Genomic DNA, 24,641 nt, shown 5'->3' on the forward strand with positions numbered 1-24,641 from the left:
GAGATCAGTCCTGCCTGCTCCTTAGAAGGCCAGATCCTGAAGATGAAACTCAAATACTTTGGCCACCTCATGAGAAGGAAGGACTCCCTGGAGAAGAGCCTAATGCTGGGAGCAACTGAGGGCAAAAGAAGAAGGGGACGACAGAGAATGAGGTGGCTGGATGGAGTCAATGAAGCAGTAGGTGCAAACTTAAATGGACTCCGGGGAATGGTAGAGGACAGGAAAGCCTAGAGTATCATTGTCCATGGGGTCGCGATGGGTCGGACACGACTTCGAACCTAACAACAACAACAAACCGCGTATAAGCTGAGGAGGGCTTTTTCAGTGTGAAAAAAGATGCTGAAAAACTAGGCTTATACGCAAGTAAAAAGGTAAAGGTAAAGGTATCCCCTGTGCAAGCACCGGGTCATTTCTGACCCTTGGGGTGACGCCCTCTAGCGTTTTCATGGCAGACTCAATACGGGGTGGTTTGCCAGTGCCTTCCCCAGTCATTACCGTTTACCCCCCAGCAAGCTGGGTACTCATTTTACCGACCTCGGAAGGATGGAAGGCTGAGTCAACCTTGAGCCGGCTGCTGGGATTGAACTCCCAGCCTTATGGGCAAAGCTTTCAGACGGCTGCCTTACCACTCTGCGCCACAAGAGGCTCTTTATACGCAAGTAAATAGGGTAATTAGGCGAGTCACTGCAGCCACCAATAGGTTTTATAATGGATAGCTGCAGCTGAACACTGGGACTAGCGTTATGTTTCAGGATGAATGTTAGATGACTTTGCATTTGCATAATTGTCTTTTCTCTCCCCAAAACCACTGTAGTCCTGGTGATCGGATTACTGCAATTATATTGGCCTGAAATTCTGTACCTGGTTTGTACAACTGAAAAGATCGAGTAGCTATGAACAAAATTACCTTAGTGTCCAAGTCCACATTAAATATAAATGTATGAGGTGAGAAACATTCTTTGGCTGGAGGTGGAACAGGCATAACTTTCACTGGATTTGTCCATTCTGAAAGAAAGCATTAGACTGCTTCAAAACTGAGCATTCTTCTTAAGCAGGGAAGAGCTCTATTGCAAACAAAACAGCTTGGATGCTGAGTAAAGGATGCGCAGTAATAAGGTTTAAACTACAACGATATAGGCTAGACATCAGGAAAACAATTTTCACAGTCAGAGTAGTTCAGCAGTGGAATAGGCTGCCTAAGGAGGTGGTGAGCTCCCCCTCACTGGCAGTCTTCAAGCAAAGGTTGGATACACACTTTTCATGGATGCTTTAGGATGCTTTGGGCTGATCCTGCGTTGAGCAGGGGGCTGGACTAGATGGTCTATATGGCCCCTTCCAACTCTATGATTCTGTGATTCTGGGTTTTAGATTTCAAACAGTGATAGCAGACACAGTGAGGCAATTCTGCTAGGGCTGAGTGGGTGTGATGCCATGGAATATTCACAAACATTCTATTGGCCAATGGATGATATTTGTAACCACTCCTGCGGAGCGCTGGTAATAAAAGGGTAAGGGCAATGTGAGAGGAGAAAGGGCGGGCCCTGTCCAGGATAAAAACTCGGCGGGCCCAATCAGGAGCCGCGAAGAGGCTCCTGATTGGGCCCTCTGAGTGTCAATCCAAGGCCAAGTAGCCAATGGGGAGCCGCGCGATGCGTTGCCTGGGCTGGCCAGGGAGTTGCCGCTCCAAGGAAAAAGCCTTCCTTGAAGGTAAGTCGCCTGGCCGGCTTCCCTTTGCTCTCGGGTAAGGAGCAGGGACGCTGCGTCAAAGACACGGTGGCCTTTTCCGCCCCGGGTCACTTCACGCTGGGGAAAGGAGCGGGGACGGGCCTGCTCCTTTCCCCGCAATGAGGCCACACCCTCAGGTAGGGGGCGCCGAAAAGGCTTCGTTCCGGGGAAAGGAGGCCTCCCCCCCCCGCCAAGGCTTCGTTCCGGGGACAGCAGCCGGCCCGGAACGAAGCCGTGGCCTTGCCTGGAGCCGCAAAAGGCTTCGTTCCATGAAAGGAGGCCTTTTCCCGGAACGAAGCATTTTCAGCCCTCCCCCCCGAGGCTGCGGCTTTGTTCCGGCGAAAGGAGCAGGCCCGGAATCAAGCCGCGGCCTCGGCTGTAGCCGCCGCCGCAAAAGACTTACTTCCAGGGAAAGCAGGCCTTTCCCCGGATTGAAGCCTTTTCAGCCCCCCCCACCCGAGCGGCCTCGTTCCCTGGAATGAAGCCGTGGCCTCGGGTGTGTGTGGGGTCCCAAAGTCTTTGTCCCAGGGAAAGGAGCAGGCCCACCACGTTACTGACGCGCCGGACCTCCTCCTTTCCCTAGAAGCTAGCGCCCGCTGTATTGACACTACAGCGGGCTTTAAATCTAGTAAGCAACATAATATCTATAGTAGTCCACACATGCAAGTTGTAGTGAAGGTCAGGTGGCTGGGGGGAAAAACCCTCTCAGAAAGATTTCACATGGGGGGGGGAGTCTGGCCTGGCACACATATGGCAGAGGGGCGAATCCCACTTCCACATGATCTCAGCACCGGGCTTGGCGCACCTTAGGGCCTTGGTTGCCCCATTTACTTAGTCTGTCTAAACCAACCTTTCTCAACTTTTTTACCCTTGAGCAACCGCTGAAACGGTCATGACTGGGGAAGGCACTGGCAAACCACCCCGTATTGAGTCTGCCATGAAAACGCTAGAGGGCGTCACCCCAAGGGTCAGACATGACTCGGTGCTTGCACAGGGGATACCTTTACCTTTACCTTTTTAACCGCTGAACATTCGTCAGGCTTTGAGAAAACCCAGTGTTGCAGAAGCATAGCCCACCCAGGGCCCCTCCCTTTCCATCCCCTCCAGGCCCATCATTGGCCACTTTGGAGGGGGGGAAGCAAGTTGACATGACCTTATATGGTCATATCACCTGATAAATGTTTAACATTTTTTTAAAATATAGTAAAAATTAACTAACTTTCATGAAACCCTGATTGAGAAAACCTGGTCCCACCTGTGCGGACAGCAGCCCAAGATCATTTCTCACCCTCGGATCGATCTGTTGCCCTCCCTGTGGCTGCCACTGCCATCAGCAAAGCCTGACACTAGCCCAATGACAATTGTAATGATAATGCAATTTACTTCCAGCTTGTGCCTTGAGAGAAACCTCCGGCACCCATCTGGAATTCCAGCGGCGCTCTGGAGGGAGCCCTTTCAGCAGCAAAGTGGGTCTTCCGAACGACGTCTGGGATCTCCGGAGCAGAACCGGTGCCGCTTGCTGTGGAGGTGGTGCCTCTTGGCCCTCTTTAGGAGATTCGACAGCTGTGCTGGAGATTATTTTCTGATCCGCCTCAGCTCCCGGACTCACAAATCCTGAGAAAGTGTTAACAACTGGCACATCGTCCCGGAGTGGAGTGAAAGGGTAGTTTGTCTGTTCAGGCGTTGTGTAAGGATTGAATCTGAGAAAGGCATTACTGTGCTTATCCTCAAAACTGGGGTAGTCATGCCGGTCCTCTGGTCCCCTCACAAAGGGCATGTACATTTTCTTCAGCAGACCTTTGTGCTCCTTTTGAGTCATCCTGCGAAGCAAATCTGCGGGGGGACTAAAGTGTTTCAGAGGACTGAATTGCCTGGCTGTGACCTCAGAAGCCATGATAATTTTGGATGGTTTCCAATATCAGCTCTCCCGTTGTTTTCCAGTCCCGTCCGGCAAGTCTCAATCAAAGCACTGATCTTCCAACCCAAAAGCCCAATTTTGCTTGTGTCCCCCCCCCCCAAAGCAGCAAATATTTCCTCCACTGAGCACAGAAACAAGGGAGGGAATGAAGCTGTCAAATAAGCAAGGGCTCTTGGTGTTGCTTAGTGACAATGGAACGTGAGCACACAATCAGCGTTATCATGAAGCACTTTGCAGGCGTCCCGGGAGAAAACATTATGAACTTTTTATCAGTGTTGAAAGCAATCATTCCCTCCACTTATCACACAAATAAGACCCTTTCTAGTTCCCCTAATGCACGATACTTAAATTCATTACAGTTTTAGCTGCCTTCTGTTACACCCTTTGCGTGGTCACGTGTCCTAGAACGCGGGTCTTAGAGCCTGAGGGGAAGATAGCTCAGCTACAGCAAGAGGAGGGTAACTAGCGCTATGGATCTTGCCTATGTATACCAGGGTTATTGCGCCCATACGAACTCAAGGCAGGCACCGATGTAAATGGCAAAGCAATAAACATAAGTTTCATTGAAGAAAGTAACAAAAACACACAAACCTAAGCTGACACACCTGCAGACAGTCATAGAGAGAAGGGGGAGGAAGGGTGGAAAGCTTGGTATACTTACCTGTCTGAAGAATGGAGAGTCAGAGGAAGTGACAGGAACAAGAGTGGGAGGTCTCCAAGGGTCCCAAGTTGGACGACACTGGCTTTGTGAAGCCACGGTTTATATGGGGTTTTGGGGATGGGGCTACGTGACAAGACTCAGGTGAGCACTTGATGGGAAGTTTCTATGGGTCAGGATGTTGGACAATTCCCTGGCCAGATAGGGGATGGCTGTTGATGGGCTTAACACAAAAGTGTTAATGTCTCTGAGGAAGGGAGCCATCATATTTCAATTCGTCTAGCTGAAGGATGTGGGGAGATTTCCCCTTGCAGAGGGGCCAAGTGTGAATATGTTTCAAGACAAAGAGGCTAGAAACTCCTGGGCAAACAGGATGGAGCCGGTGGACTCGATCAGAAGTGCAATGGAGAGAGGTTAAACTGGAGAGCAAGAGTTGAACCAGGGGGCACCTGGATTAGGCAGCGGCTGTCATTCGGAACCTAAGGCAGAGAGCAGCATTTCTAAAATGGAGTCTGACCTGGCTTAGTCAGACCTGAGCAGTGTCCTGGCCTTGGCTTAAGCTTAGACTATGGAGGGGTGCCATTGGTTGTAGAAGACAGTGTGCCTGTCTGTGGAGCAGGGGGTCCCGCCATACTTAACACTTATAGAGCCTGACTCAGCTGAGGCAATCACATTGTTTTACCTCTGCCTTTTCTCAAGGGACTAAGGGCTAAACTACACATTACGTTTTTTTATGAGTTGTCACTAGTTTTCCCCATAATGACCATTGGGAACATCCTATTTAAAGCCTATGGGGGTCTGATTTACTCTACTTCTCTTCAAAACTCTTCACCTATCTTCTGTTCTCTCACATAAGTATTACGTGTGGTGGGGCATCCTGCCTCAATGACACTGTCTTCTATAACAAATGGCACCCCGCAATAGTCTAGGCCATTGGTCCCCAACCCCCGGTCCAAGGACCGGTGCCGGTACGTGGATCAGTCGGTACTGGGCCACGGCTCCTCCTCGTCCTCCTCCCTGGCTCCTGCCTCGGAGGCTGCCCTGCCACTCTGCCGCCATCTCATCTTTAGTGCTCTCGGTGGCCGCCATGGCTGGTGCTCCCCCTGGCAGTGCCCCCCAGCGGGCAGCAGGAAGTCAGGGGCGCCGGCAGGAAAGCAAGTGGAGCAGGGGCTCAGGCAGGTGTGACGTCCCTTGGCAAAAGACTACCCCCCGGGGCCTCAGTAAAATTGTCACGCGTTAACCAGTCCCCGGTGATAAAAAGGTTGGGGACCACTGGTCTAGGCTTAAGCTAAAGCCAAGACGACACTGCTAGGGTTGGCCAAGCCAGGTCAGACTCCATATTAGAAATCTTGTTCTCTGCCTTAGGTTTGGAATGACAATCTTTGCCTGACCCAGGTGCCTCCAGGCTCAAGCTCACATCAGCTCACACCGTAACCCCCCCACTGTATTTTTAAACGAGTGGATTGGCTTCCTCCTGTTTGCCTAGGGGCTCCAAGGCAAACCCTTTGTCTTGTAACATTTTTCACACTTGGCCCCTATGCCATGAGAAATCTCCTCCCCACATCCTGCCAGCTAGACCCGATGGCTCTCTTCCTCAGAGCCATTAATACCTTTATCCAAATCCATCTATGGCCACTCCCCCCCCATAGCCAGGCATTGTCCTAACCTCTGGGGCCCCTGGAAACTTCCAGCACATGCCCACATAAGCGATGTCACGTAGGCCAGCTCCCCCAAACAATGGCTTTAGCAAGCCCCCATGTGCATTTCGGATATGGGATTCATCTGAACATCCTGCCTAGTCTCCACGCAGCCTGCTTTCTCTTGCCTGTCATCCCTACAGCAAATGGTAACTATACTAGACCCTCTCTTTTCCACCCTATTCTTCTCTATCTGACTGCTTGTTAGTGTGTTAGCTATTTTTATGCTCTTTTATTATTTTCTTTTCAATAAAGATTATATTACTATTTACCATTTACATTTGCCCTGAGTTCCTGCAGGTTCAATAACCTAGTATACATAGGCCTTAGGAAGTCTGAGCAACAATAAAGCTAGTGATGGTGACAGCATTCCAGTTGAACTATTCAAAATCTTAAAAGACGATGCAGTAAAAGTGCTACACTCAATATGCCAGCAAATTTGGAAAACTCAACAATGGCCACAGAATTGGAAAAGGTCAGTTAACATTCCAATCCCAAAGAAGGGCAATGCCAAAGAATGTTCAAACTACCTCACCATTGCACTCATTTCTCATGGTAGCAAAGTTATGTTCAAAATCCTACAAGCTAGGCTCCAGCAATATGTGGACTGAGAACTTCCAGAAGTACAGGCAGGATTTTGAAGAGGCAGAGGAACTAGAGATCAAATTGCCAATATACGCTGGATCATGGAGAAATCTAGGGAGTTCCAGAAAAACATCTACTTCTGCTTCATTGACTATGCTAAAGCCTTTGATTGTGTGGAGCACAACAAATTGTGGGAAGTTTTTAAAGTGATGGGAATACCAGAGCATCTTAGTTGTCTCTTGAGAAACCTATATGCAGGTCAAAAAGCAACAGTGAGAACCGGGCATCGAATCACTGAGAAATTGAGAAAGGAGTTTGGCAAGGCTGTATATTGTCGCCTTCCCTATTTAACTTGTATGGGGAGCACATCATGAGAAAGGCGGGGTTAGGCGAGTCATTTGGACTGCAAGGCGAACAAACCGGTCAGTCCTAGAGGAGATCAGCCCTGACTGCTCCTTAGAAGGCCAGATCCTGAAGATGAAACTCAAATACTTTGGCCACCTCATGAGAAGGAAGGACTCCCTGGAGAAGAGCCTAATGCTGGGAGCGATTGAGGGCAAAAGAAGAAGGGGATGACAGAGAATGAGGTGGCTGGATGGAGTCACTGAAGCAGTTGATGCGAACTTAAATGGACTCCGGGGAATGGTAGAGGACAGGAAAGCCTGGAGGATCATTGTCCGTGGGGTCGTGATGGGTCGGACACGACTTCGCACCTAACAACAACAACAAATATACATAGGCATTTCGATCCATAAACGCTAAGTTACCCCCCTTTGGCTGCATTTGGGCTAATCTTCCCTATAAGCTCAAAGATACATGTTTTAGGACACTTGTCCATGCAATTTGGGTAACATAAGGCATATTCATTCTCCTTAGCAGATCTTTGTCCTGCTTTTGAGTCATAACTAAATTAATTCATAGGATCACCATACATTGGAACTTGGAACCAACTCAATGGCAAAAAACACACTCAAGGAATCTGAGGAAGGGTGTGTGCACACCAAAGCTTATAACTTGAATAAAACTTTGTTGGTCTTCAAGATGCTCCAGGACTCAAACTTTGTTTCACAGACATGGTAGTGTGGACGTGAGGCCACCTTGGTATGATCCATTACTCAGGGCTAGTCAACCTGTGGTCCTCCAGATGTTCACGGACTACAATTCCCATGAGCCCCTGCCAGCAAATGCTGGCAGGGGCTCATGGGAATTGTAGTCCATGGACATTTGGAGGACCACAGGTTGACTAGCCCTGATCCATGTGACCAGGTCAGCTGGGTCAAGGCTGGGAGCTATCTTCTGGTCTCAATGAAGATCTATAAAATTTTTTGTGTTCCCATGTCCTCGGCTTTTCCCTTCCCAATTCAGGCCTCTCCAATCCTATTCTCAACCACTGTAAAGTGCCTTGAACCACGAGAGGAGGCTGAATATAAATGTTTAAATAAATGGGATAAATAAAATCACTGCTTGAGATCTTCCATGGAGCATGAATGGGTGTGTTCCAATGGTTAACCAAAACCAAAAAAGGAACACAACCCAACCTTAACAGGTAGGAACTCAGTAGTTGAGTTGACCAATAAAATGTAAAACTTGTTGATTATTTATTATAGTGCACAATTAAAAACAAAATAAAAACTTCATAAAAACTATACAGAACTAACAATACACTCTATATAAAATATCTATATTAAACTCTTTATAAAGTGTAGCTAAGTGGTTGAATGGGATCTGTAAATTATGGCTCCAACCAATATATGTACATTTTATCCTTTTTGGAGACCACCTCCTATGATATGTGCCTAGGGTCACTACTCTTCGCTATTATATAGTTCTGAGCTGAAAGTGTATCTCATGTGCGTCAGGAAAAGAGCCATAATTTCCCATTTCTTCAGTTCCTTTTCATGCCTTTCCTCCATCTCTCTGACTGATGTGCCTGTGCTCATTAATAAAAGTAAGGGCATAACTGGAAGGCACGCGACAGGGAGACGCCTCCGGGGAATGCTTCATACATGCCCAGCACTGGGATGGAGGGAAGACAAGGATAAATGTTGAGGAAAGCTTGAGTCCAGGGGCTCCTTTAAGGCCAGCACATTTTATTCAAGGGGTGAGTTTTCATGGGCTTCTTCAGACTATAAAATAGGAATCCATAATTTACAGATCCCATTCAACCACTCAGCTATAATGATTTTAATATAGATATTTTATATAGAGTGTATTGTCACAGCTCTGACCACTGAGGAAGACCCAGTAGGGTCAAAATGTATTTGGTCTTGTGTTCCAATGGTTGCCAGTTTCCTAGGAATTTCTGGATATTTGGGGTCAGTGTCCAAGGAGAGTTTGCCAAGGAGTCTGAGCTGGTGAATGGAGGCCACCAGGGATGGGAGAGACCTCAGCACCCCTACTACTGAAACTGTGATAATTGCTACTAACTGGGAATATTTCTGACCTTCCGCCCCCCCAAAGAGGGCATTTGCATTTCTTTTTCAAACTGTCCAAAAGACCGTCTTCTAAAAAGTGTTCTTCTCTGTGCACACATAAATTCCTGTTTGTTTCCATGATTGTTTCTTTTAGAAAACACCCACCCATCCTTCCACCCACTTCACTGGCCTCAATTTCCAAGACATGTTTGCGGGAAATGGCTTTAGTGCCAAATGCAGTTTGCAATAAATAAATAAATGAACAAACAAACAAATGCCAAGCGCAAACATTGTTGTTCATCTTAACATTTGGAGGGGGAGGAACGGTCCGGGGTGATCTATCTATCTAATCGACTTCTGGCTTTAATTTCCAAATCGTGTGTGGGAAATGGCTTCAGCGCGGATTATCCCTTGTAAATAAAACTAAATAAATAAGCGCCAAGTGTGAATTGACGGGCGTGGCTGGCCATCTCCCGCCCTCCCCCCCCTCCGCTCGGGCGCTTCGATGGGATTGGCGGCACGAGGCCCTTGAGGCTCCCACAAGCCCCGCCCACTTCGCTTCCTCCCGCCTCGCCAAAGCCTCGGCGCACGAAGCAAGGCGATTCCGTTGCCAGGAGAACACGAAGGAGAGAAGGCGTGGCCTGGGCGCCCTTTCTTGCGCAAGCGCGACCGCTTGGCGCGCGGGCTGTGAGCTTCGCCGCGTGGGCCGCCCGCCGACTGGTTCCACGCCCTCCCCCCCCCCCACGTCGCCATTGTGACGAGCGCGCTCGAGGCCGGCGGGGTAACGAACTCGGCTGAGGGGGCGGCGGCGGCGGCGGCGAAGAGGGCGGACGGGGGCGCGAGGGCGGCCTGCCTGTCAGTCGGCCCCAGGGCACCGGAGAGCGAGCGAGCGAGCGGGCGGGGATGCGGGGGCGGCGGCGGCGGAGGAGATCCAGGCCCTCCTCCGCCCTCTCAGGCCCCCGGGGCCGCCTCCTCGGCCTGGCCTGCATCCTGGCGCTGGCGCTGCCCTCCGGTAAGAGGAGCAAGCAGCGCGGAGGGGCGGGGCGGGGCGGGGCTGGCCCCTCTGCCCCCTTGCTTGGAGGGGGCGGGGGCGGTCATCACCTTTCCTTTCTTTGCAAGGCGCCGATCCTCTGCGGCTCTAGCTGGGCGGGGCTTGCACGGAGGAAAGCCCTTCTCCTTTGCATCCCGCTCCAGGCCCTCCCTGTAGGCTGGCAGCCGTCTAAAATGCTGTGATTGGGGCGCAGAAGGAAAGCCTTGCGTGGCATCTCCTGTGCTTCCCATTTTAAGGCTCGTGGGAACAAGTTGGGAGTCCACAGGCACCCTTATGATCAGCCGAGTTTAATACTAGTATGAGCTTTTGAGCATGCATGCTGATGCCCAGAATTAAGCTTTGATGACCAAGGGGCCACTGGACCCTAAGTTGGTTCTGCTGCTTCAGACCTGCTGCTTCAGGCTACCCACCTGGATCAGAACACATTTTAATTACTCCGTGCGTGCAGGATTGCATGTGACACCATACAGTGGTGTTTTTGTTTTTCACTTGGCTTTCATACATGGGATTCTCTGATTGCCTTATTAAAGACTAGCATTGCTTTATTCCAACATTAACTTTAACAGACTGCAGTTGATGATTCCACAGTGCTCTGTATCCGGGAAACAAAACTCAGGGCATTTTCGCACATGCTGAATAATACAGTTTCAACTCACTTCAGTGACTGCAACTCAATTTTGTCATACCAGTAAAATCCAGTTGTGCAGTGGATTGAATTGGGATTCTGATAGCACTAAGTGCGAGCCAAGCTGATGCCACCATAATCTTTCGTCAGTAGGAGTTGACTTCTTTAGATGCAAACCAAGTAGGATCACTTGTTCGTCTGCAAAGTGCAACTGCCTTTGTTGCCGTAGACCAGCAAAGCTATCCCTGTACAGAATACATAACGCTGCCCCTTTCTTGAGATACTCCATTCCAGATATTCAAGATATTCCATTGCAGATGACCTCTTAGACAAGTCAGTTGATAGTAATGAACTTTTGAGACTGGGTGTTTATACCATGATGGACAGATCATCAGTCATGCAATCGAAATGTACCCCTTGGTATAAGCTATTTAAAATGGATCATTCTAGACCCTCTTATTTAGTCTAACTCTTAGCTCTAAGTCTCAGAGCAGTTTATATTTCCCTGTGCTTCCAAACAATGCTATCAGCTCTGTTGAGCAGACACTACCATAGAATTCCAAACGATCAGCGCTTCTGTATCTGTGGATCCTTAGTTGTGGAGGATTTTCCTTACTACATTTTAACTTGCCCATTGTATACAGAGCCGAGAGTCAAATTTCTTGCTAACTTATTAGATGGTCTAAATGGTCAATCCGATCATGAAAAATTAATTTTCTTGTCATCAGATACTATTTCTTTTGTTACCAACAGAATATCATTGTTTGCCCTTGTGGCCAAGAAAATAAGGGTTAAATAGAGCAAATACCTAGAATAACCACAGGTGGACTTTTACAATCTGGAAATGTTTTTAATTTGATCCGTAAATAAACTGACAAGAAGGGAAAATGTGCAATCTGAACCTTCCCCCTTATAACTCCACAGAGAAAAGGCATTGTAAATGAGTAAAATTGGGAACTAGTACATCAGTGTAATACATCATGATAACACTGCACTGTAATGATCTCTCCATTATTAGTTTTAAAAGTTCTTTAATGTGCATGGTGAATAGCAGTTGTGGCGAATGAGGCAAGGAGAATGGTGCTGATGTGGTCAAAATCTGCAAAAATGCATACCTTCCCATGGACATAAAGTCCAAAGATGCTTTGCAATTTTCCAGAAAGGTCATACCATGTAAGATTTGGGAAAGATCTCAGCAAAGCAAGAGGAAACATAGTAATCTGGGTGTTTGTGAAAATAGCAGTGTAGTTTGGAAACTAACCATCCCTGTGGAAACATCTGGTACGGCAGCACTGTCAGGCCATTGCTAGTTTGCACATCTGGTAAAAGGTAAAGTATGTAATGGTTACAGATCTCTTCACTATCATTCATTCCCGGGGGCCCCTTTGTGAAAGCACGGCAGTGCACATTAAGTTGGGTTGGTTGTGATGATGTTCTGGAAAAAACAAAAATTGCAGGATGTTGCTAGGCTGGCGTGAACAAACAAATTAGTATTGAGCCAGTATTAAAACAGTTGCATTGGTTACTGGTATGTATTTAGAGCTGGTTCAAGGTGACCCAGAAAGCCCTACATGATCTATCTATAAAGCTTCAAGTACCAATGTATTTAGAGGCCAGATTGCTTTCTAAAAGAAGCTGGAGCTTCTCAGCTGCTGCCTCATAGCTCAGGAATTCCTTGACGAGGGCACTTTGTCCAGCAACCTCTGTGTAGGCATACTAGAGAAAATGGGAAAACATCCTGTTTTGAAAGTTAGATTTTGTTTTGTAGAGGTGGGGAGAGATCCCCTTGCAGTTGCTCATATTTTTTAATTAGGAGTTCTGCAGTTTCTCTGGATATAGCTATTTTAAACTATTGGAATTATACGGTTTCTGGGTTTTGTTCATTGCTTTGAATTTCTGTTGAGAAAATGGGGGGTACATTTAATGCATGAACGAGTGAATATCTCTTAACTCTTCTTTAAGAGAGGTCACAGCCCAAAGTTGTTGACTCAAAATCCAAGGGACACAATGTCAACCATAACAAAGTTTGAGTCTAGTGGAACCTTTAAGACCAACAAAGTTTTATTCCGGGTATGGGCGACTGTATGACAAGCGTACCGAAGTGTAGTGTGAATATTTTAATTACATTAAGTTGCCTGATTTGAAATAAAAGTTATAAATGTGACTAAAGTTGATCTAAGGATGCCAAGGGCTCATGGAACTTGTAGTCCCTAGACATCCGGAAGGGCACAGTTTGGCCACACCTGTTCTAGAGTGATCAAATTCCTAGGCAACAGTGTATAACACAATAAAGATCCAGGCTCCATTTGTATTCATGGTGGTAGGTAGAAACAACTTTAGACTCCCTTTATGCTCCCTTTATGTCAAGAGAATACAATGGTCATAGCAAACACTCTTTTCCAAAAACCCAAGATACGACTCTACAAATGGACATCACCAGACGGTCAACACAGAAATCAGATTGACTATGTGCTCTGCAGCCAGTCAGTACAAACAAGACCAGGAGCTGATTGTGGTTCAGATCATCAGCTTATTGTTGCAAAATTTAGGCTTACATTGAAGAAAGTAGAGAAAAGCACTAGGCCACTCAGGTATGAACTAAATCATATCCCCAACGAATATACAGTAGAGGTGACAAATAGATTTAAGGAATTAGATATGATAGACAGTGCCTGAAGAACTTTGGACAGAGGTTCGCAGCATTGTACAAGAGGTAGCAACTAAAAGAAATGCAAGAAATCAAAATGGCAGTCTGAGGAAGCTTTACAAATAGCTAAGGAGAGAAGGGAAATGAAAGGCAAAGGAGAAAGAGAAAGATACATCCAATTGAATGCAGAATTCCAGAGAAAAGCTAGAAGAAATAAGAATGCCTTCTTAAATGAACAGTGCAAACAAATAGAAGAAAGCAATAGAATGGGGAGGACCAGAGATCTTTTCAAAAAAATTGGAGATATGAAGAGAACGTTTCATGCAAAGATGGGTATGATAAGGGACCAAAATGGTAGGGACCTCACAGAAACAGAAGAGATTTTAAAAAGTGGCAAAATTATACAGAGGAACTATACAAGAGCGAGCTTAACATCTCTGATAACCATGATGGGGTAGTTACTGACCTGGAGCCAGACATCCTGGAATGTGAAGTCAAATGGGCCTTAGGAAGTCTGAGCAACAATAAAGCTAGTGGTGGTGACAACATTCCAGTTGAGCTATTCAAAACCTTAAAAGACAATGCAGTAAAAAAAGTGCTACACTCAATATGCCAGCAAATTTGGAAGACTCAACAATGGCCACAGGATTGGAAAAGGTCAGTTTACATTCCAATCCGAAAGAAGGGCAATGCCAAAGGATGTTCAAACTACCGTACCATTGCACTCATATCTCATGCTAGCAAAGTTATGCTCAAAATCCTACAAGCTAGGCTCCAGCAATATGTGGACTGAGAACTTCCAGAAGTACAGGCAAGATTTCAAAGAGGAACTAGAGATCAAATTGCCAACATATGGTGGATCATGAAAAAGGTTAGGGAGTTCCAGAAGAACATCAACTTCTGCTTCATTGACTATGCTATAGCCTTTGATTGTGTGGAGCACAACAAATTGTGGCAAGTTCTTAAAGAGATGGGAATACCAGAGCATCTTATTTGTCTCTTGAGAAACCTATATGCAGGTCAAGAAGCAACAGTGAGAACTGAGCATAGAATCACTGATTGGTTCAAAATTGAGAAAGGAGTTCGGCAAGGCTGCATACTATCACCTTGCCTATTTAACTTGTATTTCTCATCTTGAGAAACTTGTATTTCTCATCATGAGAAAAGTGGGGTTAGAGGAGTCACAAATTGGGATCAAGAGGAGAAATAACAATCTCAGATATGCAGATGATACTCTAATGGCAGAAAGTGAAGAGGAACTAAAGAGCCTGTTGATGCGGGTGAAGGAGGAGAGTGCAAAAGTTGGCTTGAAACTCAACATCAAGAAAACAAAGATGGCATCTGGCCCTCTCAATTCCTGGCAAATAGATGGGGAAGAAATGGAGATAGTGACAGATTTTATTTTCCTGGGCTCCAAGATCACTGCAGATGGGAACTGCAGCAAAGAAATTAAAAGATGCTTGCTCCTGGGGAGGAAAGCTATGGCAAATCTAGACAGCATCCTAAAAAGGTTATGGTCTTCCGAGTTGCAATGTATGGACCATAAGGAAGGCCGAGTGTCAAAGAATTGAGGCTTTTGAACTCTGGTGCTGGAGAAGACTCTTGCGAGTCCCTGCCTGCCTGCTCCTTAGAAGGCCAGATCCTGAAGATGAAACAAATACTTTGGCCACCTCATTTGAAGGAAGGACTCCCTGGAGAAGAGCCTAATGCTGGGAGCGATTGAGGGCAAAAGAAGAAGGGGACGACAGAGAATGAGGTAGCTGGATGGAGTCACTGAAGCAGTCGGTGCAAACTTAAATGGACTCCGGGGAATGGTAGAGGACAGGAAGGCCTGGAGGATCATTGTCCATGGGGTTGCGATGGGTTGGATATGACTTCGCACCTAACAACAACAATAACAGTGCTTACAGTGTTGAGGTATTGCTGGCAAATATATAATATAGTGGCTTATTCTTTTTGCCAGAGGTCAGAATATTTTTGTCCCACTCTTGGGGGAAAATCCAGAGCACAACATAGCAATAGGTTTCAGTGCAGTTTTTACTGACCTTTCAGTGCAGTTATGAAAGCTCTCCCCTTGAAGACAATGCTAAGCCCCAGAGTCCAGAGTTAGTAGTGAAGAGCTCCATCTTGTGGATTTAGATGTTAGTGAAGTCATAACAACAACAAGCCTTTAATAGCATATAAAAGTACAATATAAGGAGGGAGGGAAAGTGCAAAAGGATCCACTGCTAGTGAAAACAAAGGCACAGATCATGCTTTAGAGTAAGATTCATGATTCAATTCTATCAGGGTTCGGTGATGTCAAAAGAAACTGAATCTTACGTTCATCCGAATGCAGTTCTCCTTTATACAGCAGTGAGTTAACAAATTTAGCTCAGATCGAGGAATAAAATGGAAGATGGAAGAAAACATGTGTAATTGATTCTATACAGTAGCGATCCCCAACCTGTGGGCTGCAGACCACATGTGGTCCGTCGAGTAATTGGAGGTGGGCCGCGAAGGATGCCTTCTCTCCCCCCCGGCCCTTTATTATTATTATTATTATTAATTAGATTTATTTCCTGCCACTCCCCGTAGGCTCGTGGCAGGTCACAACAGTCCTATCCCCATTAAAATACCCATTAAAAGGCTTTAAAACAATCCCAACATGGCGGAAGTTCTTATTATTCCCACCCCTGCTATCAGAGCGGCAGGGAAGGTGGGGAGGAGATCTAACTTACTAGGTCCGGGGGGGGGGGGGGAATGCTGGCACTCATTCGCTGACCCCGGCCTCAACCAAAAACCTGGCGGAAGAGCTCCGTCTTGCAGGCCCTGCAGAAAGCTGGTAAATCCTGCAGGGCCCGCAGCTCACCCGGGAGCTCATTCCACCAGGTAGGAGCCAGGACCGAAAAGGCCCTGGCCCTGGTCGAGGCCAGGTGCGCTTCTCTAAGGCCAGGAACGATCAGGAGATTCTCCCCCGCTGAGCGTAAAGCCCTGCGGGGGATATAGGGTGGTAGGCGGTCCCTCAGGTATGTGGGTCCCAACCCGCGTGTAGCAGTGGTCCCCAACCTGCGGGCCGCGGCCCGGTGCCGGGCCGCGAAGGCCATGGTGCCGGGCCGCGGCTCCCTCTCCCCGCCCCCCCCGCGCGCAGTAAAAAACTTCCCAGGCCGCAACCTTGGGGCCCGGGAAGCTTCTTACTGTGGGAGGGCGGGGAGAGGGAAGCAGGGCCGGCGCGCCCGTGCGGGCGTGGCCCGATTCGTGGGCGCGGCCCACGGGCACAGCCCGCGAGTGCAGCCCGATGCGTGGGCACGGCCCGCAGGTGCGGCCCGATGCGCGGGCGCGGCCGATGCGTGGGCGTGGCCCGAGCGGGCCGCGGGCCGCGCCCCAATGCCCTGCCAGTCCCCAACCTCAAAAAGGTTGGGGACCACTGGCGTATAGCCTTAAAGGTCAAAAACAGAACCTTGAACCTGATCCGGGCAGCCCCAAATTCCTGGCCTCGGGCGTGATAGTAAGTTGTGTTCCTGCCAGGGTGGGTAAGCGTGCTGCCTGGTCCTGCCCTCTGCCTCCCAGCCACAGGACCTCCGTCTTGGAGGGGTTGAGTTTCAGGCGACTCTGCTTCTTTACTTCATCAACGATCCGGCAGGCGCACATGTGCAGGCTCAGAGCTCCGTGCCAACGCTTGCTGGCATGCCAACAGCTGTGCCTCCCTCCCCCGCCCCAGCCACCCCGCCTCCCTGAGCAGAAGCACCGCCTCGGCTTCCCGGCCCCCCTGGAGTCCCAGCGCTTAGGAGCGCTCACTTGATTGCCGACGGCAACCCCCCCCCCCCAGGCCTCAGTAAAATTGTCAAGCGTTGAGTGGTCCCCGGTGATAAAAAGGTTGGGAACCACTGCTACACAGCATTGTCCACATGGGCACAACCTAGTTGAATGCGGGATGTGTTGAAATCTCCCATATAGCACAGCAGAAGGTAGAGCATTAGTTCTAGCTAACATGAATGCTCTACGCTGTTGTGGGATGATTAGATGGTAGAAATACGCAGCTAGGGGCTGAGAGCTTGATCAGATCCCCAAGCTCAATGGCGAGCAAACATTTCTAGCTTTACTGCTTAGTTCCTGCATTTGCGTCTAATAGTTTGCGTTTAATTGAATCAAATGCAGTATTTTCAGATACCAGATACAAGGAATCTAAAGAGATTCCTGTAGATTTAATTTTTTCCTCAATGTGTCTTAACCAAGTAGATGACTCATGTTCAGATAGCATAAGGGAGATTAGACTGTTGGGGTCAGATCTAAAATGAATGGGAAGCCAGACCTTGATTGTTAACAACCATGCTCTGGTTTCCAATAGTCTTTTGCTGGTTTCTAGACATAGGACTGTGTAAGAGACACAGTTTGGGGTCCCAAGGATTTTACGAAGGAAGGCAGATTGGAGACTTTAACTGCTTGGTTAAAAGCGTTGATCCAAATAGGGATGCCATAGAGCAGTTGGGCATTTAGTTTCCCATTGAATACTTTGGGGGCTGCTGGTACGTACTGGTTACCTCTGGTGTAGAAGAAACATGTAATTGCCAGGGAACTAGTTTTTGCAGATGTGATTGCATGTTTCCTCTGTGTAGCCCAATTTATATTATGGTGAAAAATATTCCCAAGTATTTGAAGCTTTTAACTTGTTCAATGTTGTTATCTTTACATTCCATTTAAAAGGCTTCTATGGCTTTCCAAAAACCACAATTTTTGACTTCTCAAAGTTCAGAGCAAGTTTGTTTACTTCACAGAAGTCCAGGAATTGAACCAGTAAGTGTTTTAAGCCAATTTGTGAATGGGAAAGCACTACAGCATCATCTGCGTAAAAAAGTGGGATGTGAAGGGAACCAATTTTGGGCTATGGCCAGCTTTGGGGGATAGGGATAGAGCAAGGTCATTCATAAAAAGGTTAAATAGGAGGGGAGCCAAAATGCACCCTTGTTTTACCCCTTTGTTGATTGGTATTTTAGGAGTAAGACTCCCAAGAGTTTGACTTGGCAACAGGTAGAAGAATTGACTTGGCAGCAGTTTGGCAAACGTTTGACTTGGCAACAGGTAGAAGAATAGAGTTTCCTTATAAGATATAGGAGCCTTTTATCTATCTCCATCTTTAGCACCTTATCCCAGAGAAGATCTCTGGATAGAATCAAAGGCCCCCTTAAGGTCCAGAAAAGCTGCAAAGAGCTTTGGACCTTCTTACTATATTTGTTGACAAGGTGGGCAAGTATGGTGCAACGATCAAGGGAGGATTTTCCTTGACAGAATCTAGGCTGCTTAGGGCCTAAAATCTTTTTCTCAGTCAACCACAAGGTGAGTTTATTTGACAGGAGTTTGCCCTGACTCCCCCCCCCCCCCGAATCTTTAGCCAGATGCTTGGAAGCAGTGACAAAATGGATCAAGCAGAGTCGTCTGAAGCTCAACCCTGCAAAGGCGGAGGTCCTGTGGTTGGGAGGAAGTGTGCCTGCCCACTCTGGACGGTGTGCAGCTCCTAGCGACTCACCCCGCCAGGAACCTGGGCATGATCCTGGATGCTTCCCATACAATGGAAGCCCAGGTCACAAAGGTAGCACGGGTGGCAGTTTACCACCTCAGCCAAGTCAAACTCCTAGCGCCCTATCTGGAACCAGAGCACCTAGCCACAGTGATCCATGCGATGGTCACCTCTAGACTGGACTTCTGCAACTCGCTCTATGCAGGCCTACTGTTATCCTTGATCCGAAAACTACAACTGGTGCAGAACGCCGTGGCCAGGATTTTCACTAAGACATCATGGAGATCACATATCCAGGCAGTACTCCAAGAACTCGGCTGGCTCCAGAGTTCAATTCCGCATTAAGCTTAAGGTTTTGGTAATCACCTTTAAGGCAATACATGGTCTGGGCCCAGTGTATCTGAGAGACCGCCTCCCTGCCTATACCCCCAGAAGAGCTCTATGCTCCACCACCTCCAACTGGCTACGGATCCCTGTTCCTAAAGAGGCACGTTGGACCTCAACAAGGGCCAGGGCCTTTTCAGTCCTGGACACCACCTGGTGGAATGAGCTTCCAGAAGAGATCAGGGCCCTGCTGGAACTTCCAGAATTCCGCAGGGCCTGCAAAAAGGAGCTCTTCCACCAGGCATTTGGTGGGGCCGACTGACCCATAACATCTGCAGGTGCCCCCCAGACTGAGAGATTGAACATGCTGAGGGAGTGTCAGACGCGAATGTTGGATTTTCGTAGGGCAAACTTTAATAAACTCAGAAACATGATGAGTATCATACCATGGATGAGAATGCTGGAAGGGAAGGGAGCATGTGAAGGGTGGGAACTACTCAAACAAGAGCTATTGCATGCTCAATCCATGACTATCCCAGAAAGAAGAAAACATTGCAGGAGCTCTAAGAAGCCTATTTAGATGAACAGAGAACTTCAAGAGGAACTAAGAAAGAAAAGGAAAATGTTCAGGAAATGGAGGGAAGGACAGAGCTCTAAAGAAGAGTACCTACAGGTTACTAGGCACTGTAGATCAATCATCAGAAAGGCCAAAACTGAGAGTGAGCTAAGATTGGCCAGGGAAGCCCATTGTAACAAGAAAAGATTATTCAGTTATGTGAGGAGCAAACGTAAAGTAAAGGAGGCAATAGGCCCACTGTTGGGTGCAGATGGACAAACTCTAACAGAGGATGCAGAAAAGCTCAGTGCCTATTTTACATCTGTTTTTCCCACAGGTCAAAGGGTTTATGCACATCTAGAGATGGCAGTAGCCAAGAGATAGTGTCTGGGTGGCATGTTGAGTCTGGGTGGCTGAGAGGTTGTAGACAGGCATTTAGCCGCACTGGATGAGTTCAGATCCCCTGGGCCAGATGAAATGCACCCAAGAGTGCTCAAAGAACTTTCCGGAGAACTTGCACAATCCTTGTCCATCATCTTTGGGACCTCTTTAAGGACTGGAGATGTCCTGGAGGACTGGAAGAGAGCAAACGTTATTCTGATCTTCTAAAAAGGGAGGAAGGATGACCCGGGAAACTACAGACCAGTGAGTCTGACCTCTGTTGTGGATAAGATAATGGAGCAGATATTAAAGGGAGCAATCTGCAAACATCTGGAGGACAATTTGGTGATCCAAGGAAGTCAGCATGGATTTGTCTCCAACAGTTCCTGTCAGACCAACCTGGTTTCCTTTTTTGACCAAGTGACAGGTTTGCCGGATCGTGGAAATTTGGTTGATGTCATTTACTTGGATTTTATTAAAACTTTTGATAAGGTTCCCCATGATGTTCTGATGGATAAGTTGAAGGACTGCAATCTGGATTTTCAGACAGGTAGGTGGATAGGGAATTGGTTAGAGAACCGCATGCAAAGAGTTGTTGTCAGTGGTGTTTCATCAGACTGGAGGGAGGTGAGTAGCGGGGTACCTCAGGGCTCGGTGCTCGGTCCAGTACTTTTTAACATATTTATTAATGATCTAGAATCTAGAAGAGGAGGTGGAGTGACTACTCATAAAGATTGCAGATGACACCAAATTGGGAGGACTGGCAAATACTCCGGAAGATAGAGACATAGTTCAACGAGATCTGAACACAATGGAAAAATGGGCAAATGAGAACAAGATGCAATTTAATAAAGATGTGTAAAGTTCTGCATCTGGGTCAGAAAAATGAAAAGCATACCTACTGGATGGGAGATACGCTTCTAGGTAACACTGTGTATGATCGAGACCTTGAGGTACTTGTGTATTGTAAACTAAACATGAGCAGGCAGTGTGATGCAGCGGTAAAAAAGGCAAATGCCATTTTGGGCTGTATCAACAGGGACATCACATCAAGATGTCATAGTCCCATTGTATCCAGCACTGCTCAGACCACACCTGGAGTAATGTGTGCAGTTCTGGAGGCCTTACTTCAAGAAGGACGTTGATAAAATTGAAAGGGTACAGAGGAGAGCGACAAGGATGATCTGGGGCCAAGGGACCAAGCCCTATGAAGATAGGTTGAGGCACTTGGGAATGTTCAGCCTGGAGAAAAGGAGGTTGAGAGGGGACATGATAGCCCTCTTTATTTGAAAATTTGCCCTTTAGAGGAGGGCAGGATGCTGTTCCCATTGGCTGCAGAGGAAAGGACGCGCAGTAATGGGTTTAATCTACAAGTTCAACGATATAGGCTAGATATCAGGAAAAAGTTTTTCACTGTCAGAGTAGTTCAGCAGTGGAATAGGCTGCCTAAGGAGGTGGTGAGCTCCCCCTCACTGGCAGTCTTCAAGCAAAGGTTGGATACACACTTTTCTTGGATGCTTTAGGATGCTTAGGGCTGATCCTGCGTTGAGCAGGGGGTTGGACTAGATGGCCTGTATGGCCCCTTCCAACTCTATGATTCTATGATTCTATGAAAGTTATTGTTGAAGTGCTGATCTAGTTGTTCTAGTTGTTGTGTTATTTTAATACTGGTATTTTGATTTTGATAAGTGTTCTTTGTAAATGTTCCAAAATGTTTTATGTAAACCACCCAGAGCTGTAGGGAAGGGTGTTTAAATAAATAATACAATACAATACAACACAATATAGCTTCCCAACAATAGAGAGCAGGCTGATAGGTCTAAAACTGATTGGGAGTGAACGGTCACCCTTTTTATATGCTGGAACAAGGTTTCCACTTGTCCATGAGTCAGGCATTAGAGCCTCTTGTGGCGCAGGTTGGTAAGGCAGCAGAAATGCTGTTTGAAGCTGTCTGCCCATGAGGTTCGATCCCAGCAGCCGGCTCAAGGTTGACTCAGCCTTCCATCCTTCCGAGGTCGGTGAAATGAGTACCCAGCTTGCTGGGGGGTAAACGGTAATGACTGGGGAAGGCACTGGCAAACCACCCCGCATTGAGTCTGCCATGAAAACGCTAGAGGGCGTCACCTCAAGGGGTCAGATATGACCTGGTGCTTGCACAGGGGATACCTTTACCTTTTTACAGACATTAAGCCTGTTTTGTTAATTACAGTAAATAGAGCAGCCAAAAGAGGAGCTCACCAGTCTGGGAAGGTTTTGAGCAGCTCAGGAGGGATCGCATCAGGTCCTGGTGCTTTTCTAGACTTTCAATACAATCCCTGACTTCATCAGGCATCACTGGGGCCCAGTCTGGGATGTCTGACAGGTTGATCTCAGGGAGGCTACAGGAGCTTACTCTGTCCTCATGGAATAGGTTTAAGAAATATTCATACCAAGTAAGGGAGGGGATGAAGTTTGTTAAAGAAGATTTCTCATGAAAAGCTCCTGCAACTAGGACTCACAATTGTCTTGTATTGTTGGTAATTGTAGACTGCGCAGGTTGTTTCCATTGTTTTTTTTAATATAATCACTTTGCTCTTTCTTTGTTAGTTGGTATAATTGAAATATTCTGCAGGCATAAGCTGAGCACTGGATTCCCTATAATCACGATAAATGGCGCAGATTTGAGATTTTAATTTACAACATTCATCATCAAACCAGGGACTTAGGATTCTTCTTTGGGTTGTTTTCTGTGAGTTTGATTGGGGCCTAAATAGCTGATGAATGCGAGTGATTATATTATTGTAATTTTTTATAACCTCAGAAGGATTATCATTGATGTTGGGTATGGAGTTAAATGCTGTTAGAGTACTGGCAGTAAATAGATGTTTGATCTTTCCAGCAGAGCTGTGTGACCACGGGATCCTACATAGGGTCCCGGACATTTTCAGAGCCCATAATTGTTGGAGATGACCTTAGGGGAGAGGTTGCCTTGATGGTCAATATCAGTGGAAAGTGATCACTATCAGTGCTGTCTCCAAAACAAAATACTTCTAATTGATCTTTCAGAGCAGGGGGAAACAATATATAGTCAATCACACTGTTACCTCTCCCAGAGGCAAATGTGAATTCCCCAGGGTAATCTTGGGGGAATGAGCCATTTTGTATCAATCTGTCAAAACGTATGCAAAATTTGGCCAATGAGATTCCGGCATCATTTATGTGAGAGTCTTTGGAATGCCTTGTATCAGAAAGAGAATTGGGTAGGGGTTCATCTGGGCCCAAGCCCAGTGCCCTTGAGAGTGCAGAGCCTTCTTTGCCTATCCTTACATTGAAATCTCCTGCAAGCAGCATTTCAGTCAAGGGGAATTTTGCTTCAAGCTCCTCAACAAATATTGTGAAGCGGCTCCAGTGGAAGTGCAGTTTTTGCCTCCAAGCAAGGAGGGAAATAAGCATTCATTATTATTAAAGCTATGTTGGAAAATTTTAGTAAGAAGGCCTGAGCAATGGGATTACAAACAGATAGAGCACTGAGTTCTATGCTTGCCTGTTGGGAGCATAAGAGGGTTAATCCTGCTCGGTAGTGCGACTTGGACTTTGTAAGCTAATGCAGAGTGGGATTCGTATCCCTCTAAGCTAATTTCATAATGTGACCATGTCTCCTGTAATTAAACCACATCAAAACCTTTGATAAAACACATGAAATCTGGATCATTCGCCTTACGTTTCCAACCAGCAACATTTCAGGAGATGATCTTGATTGCCAGGAGAGAGGGGTCCTTTAAGAGTCAATCAGTTTCAATTAGCCACTCAGATTTGTTAGGGTCAAAGAAAACACTGCCATTACTCTTTCCTGGACAATTGTGTTTGTGTGCTGTCTCGGTATTGTCCCTTTTATGGCAGCTTCCCTCCCCCAGAGTCATAACAGCATTGGTTGGTGGTCCTAGATGTTTATTTCTCTCAGGCGCTGTTTCCGTTGGTGAATCCTTGTTATGAGGTGCAATTATAGTCATGTTGGGGTCAGGTTTAGGCCCATTCATATTTGATGGGTGGGCTGGGGAGTAGATAAAGGAGTTGTGCTGGCCGTGCTTTTCAGTAAGCTGGTTCTCAGGTACTCCATTCTGTCTGTGATCAGTTGCTGATCCATGGCAGATAAGTCTTTAAAGGAGCCCAACAATTTTCTCTCTAAGATGTCGTTATCTGATGACAGATCCGAGGAGGTTTTTAAACCTGGAGGCAGGTCTATCCAGCTGATCAAGTCAGTTGGGGCAGTTGGGTTTTTTTTTTCTTTCCTCTTCTCAGAAGATTCAATACGCTTGTGCTTTCTCAAAGGTTTAAAATTAGGAATTAAAGGCAAAAATTGTATTACTAAAAACACAAGCTGGAAAGATCCCCATTGCACTTAGGAGGAGTTTCTTACAAAGCAGCAGGGATGGTACTTTGGAGCTGCTGAATGATAGTAAAACCCTTTGTGCGTGATTGGGATTGTATAGCATCTTCACTGCAATTAGGTCAGCATGTTTCACTTGATCACCAAAAAGGGCTCTCAGATGTCTTTTAACAAGTAGCTTGGATCTCCAAGAGGAAATG

General features: G+C 46.9%; 2 protein-coding genes across 5 annotated transcripts in view; one reads left to right on the forward strand and one right to left on the reverse strand.

The window, feature by feature from the left end:
- The window catches only part of SPMIP7 (sperm microtubule inner protein 7), a 31,343-nt gene extending 27,448 nt beyond the window's left edge, over window positions 1-3,895 (reverse strand). The window contains exons 1-2 of the mRNA XM_077303045.1: window positions 3,109-3,895; window positions 908-1,005 (exon numbers count right to left, since the gene is read on the reverse strand). Coding sequence (XP_077159160.1) covers window positions 908-1,005; window positions 3,109-3,619 — 609 coding nt within the window. The 5' untranslated portion in view covers window positions 3,620-3,895. The remainder of the gene's footprint in view (window positions 1-907; window positions 1,006-3,108) is intronic.
- A 5,689-nt stretch (window positions 3,896-9,584) lies between these two features.
- The window catches only part of ZPBP (zona pellucida binding protein), an 81,013-nt gene continuing 65,956 nt past the window's right edge, over window positions 9,585-24,641 (forward strand). The window contains exon 1 of one of the 4 annotated variants that reach the window (XM_077303049.1): window positions 9,585-10,009. In XM_077303049.1, the coding sequence (XP_077159164.1) occupies window positions 9,901-10,009 (109 nt within the window). In that variant the 5' untranslated portion in view covers window positions 9,585-9,900. The remainder of the gene's footprint in view (window positions 10,010-24,641) is intronic. The other 3 variants (XM_077303048.1, XM_077303046.1, XM_077303047.1) reach the window with 3 other exon arrangements.

Source organism: Paroedura picta, chromosome 11 (genome assembly GCF_049243985.1).
Source record: "Paroedura picta isolate Pp20150507F chromosome 11, Ppicta_v3.0, whole genome shotgun sequence".
Classification (NCBI taxonomy): Eukaryota; Metazoa; Chordata; class Lepidosauria; order Squamata; family Gekkonidae; genus Paroedura; species Paroedura picta.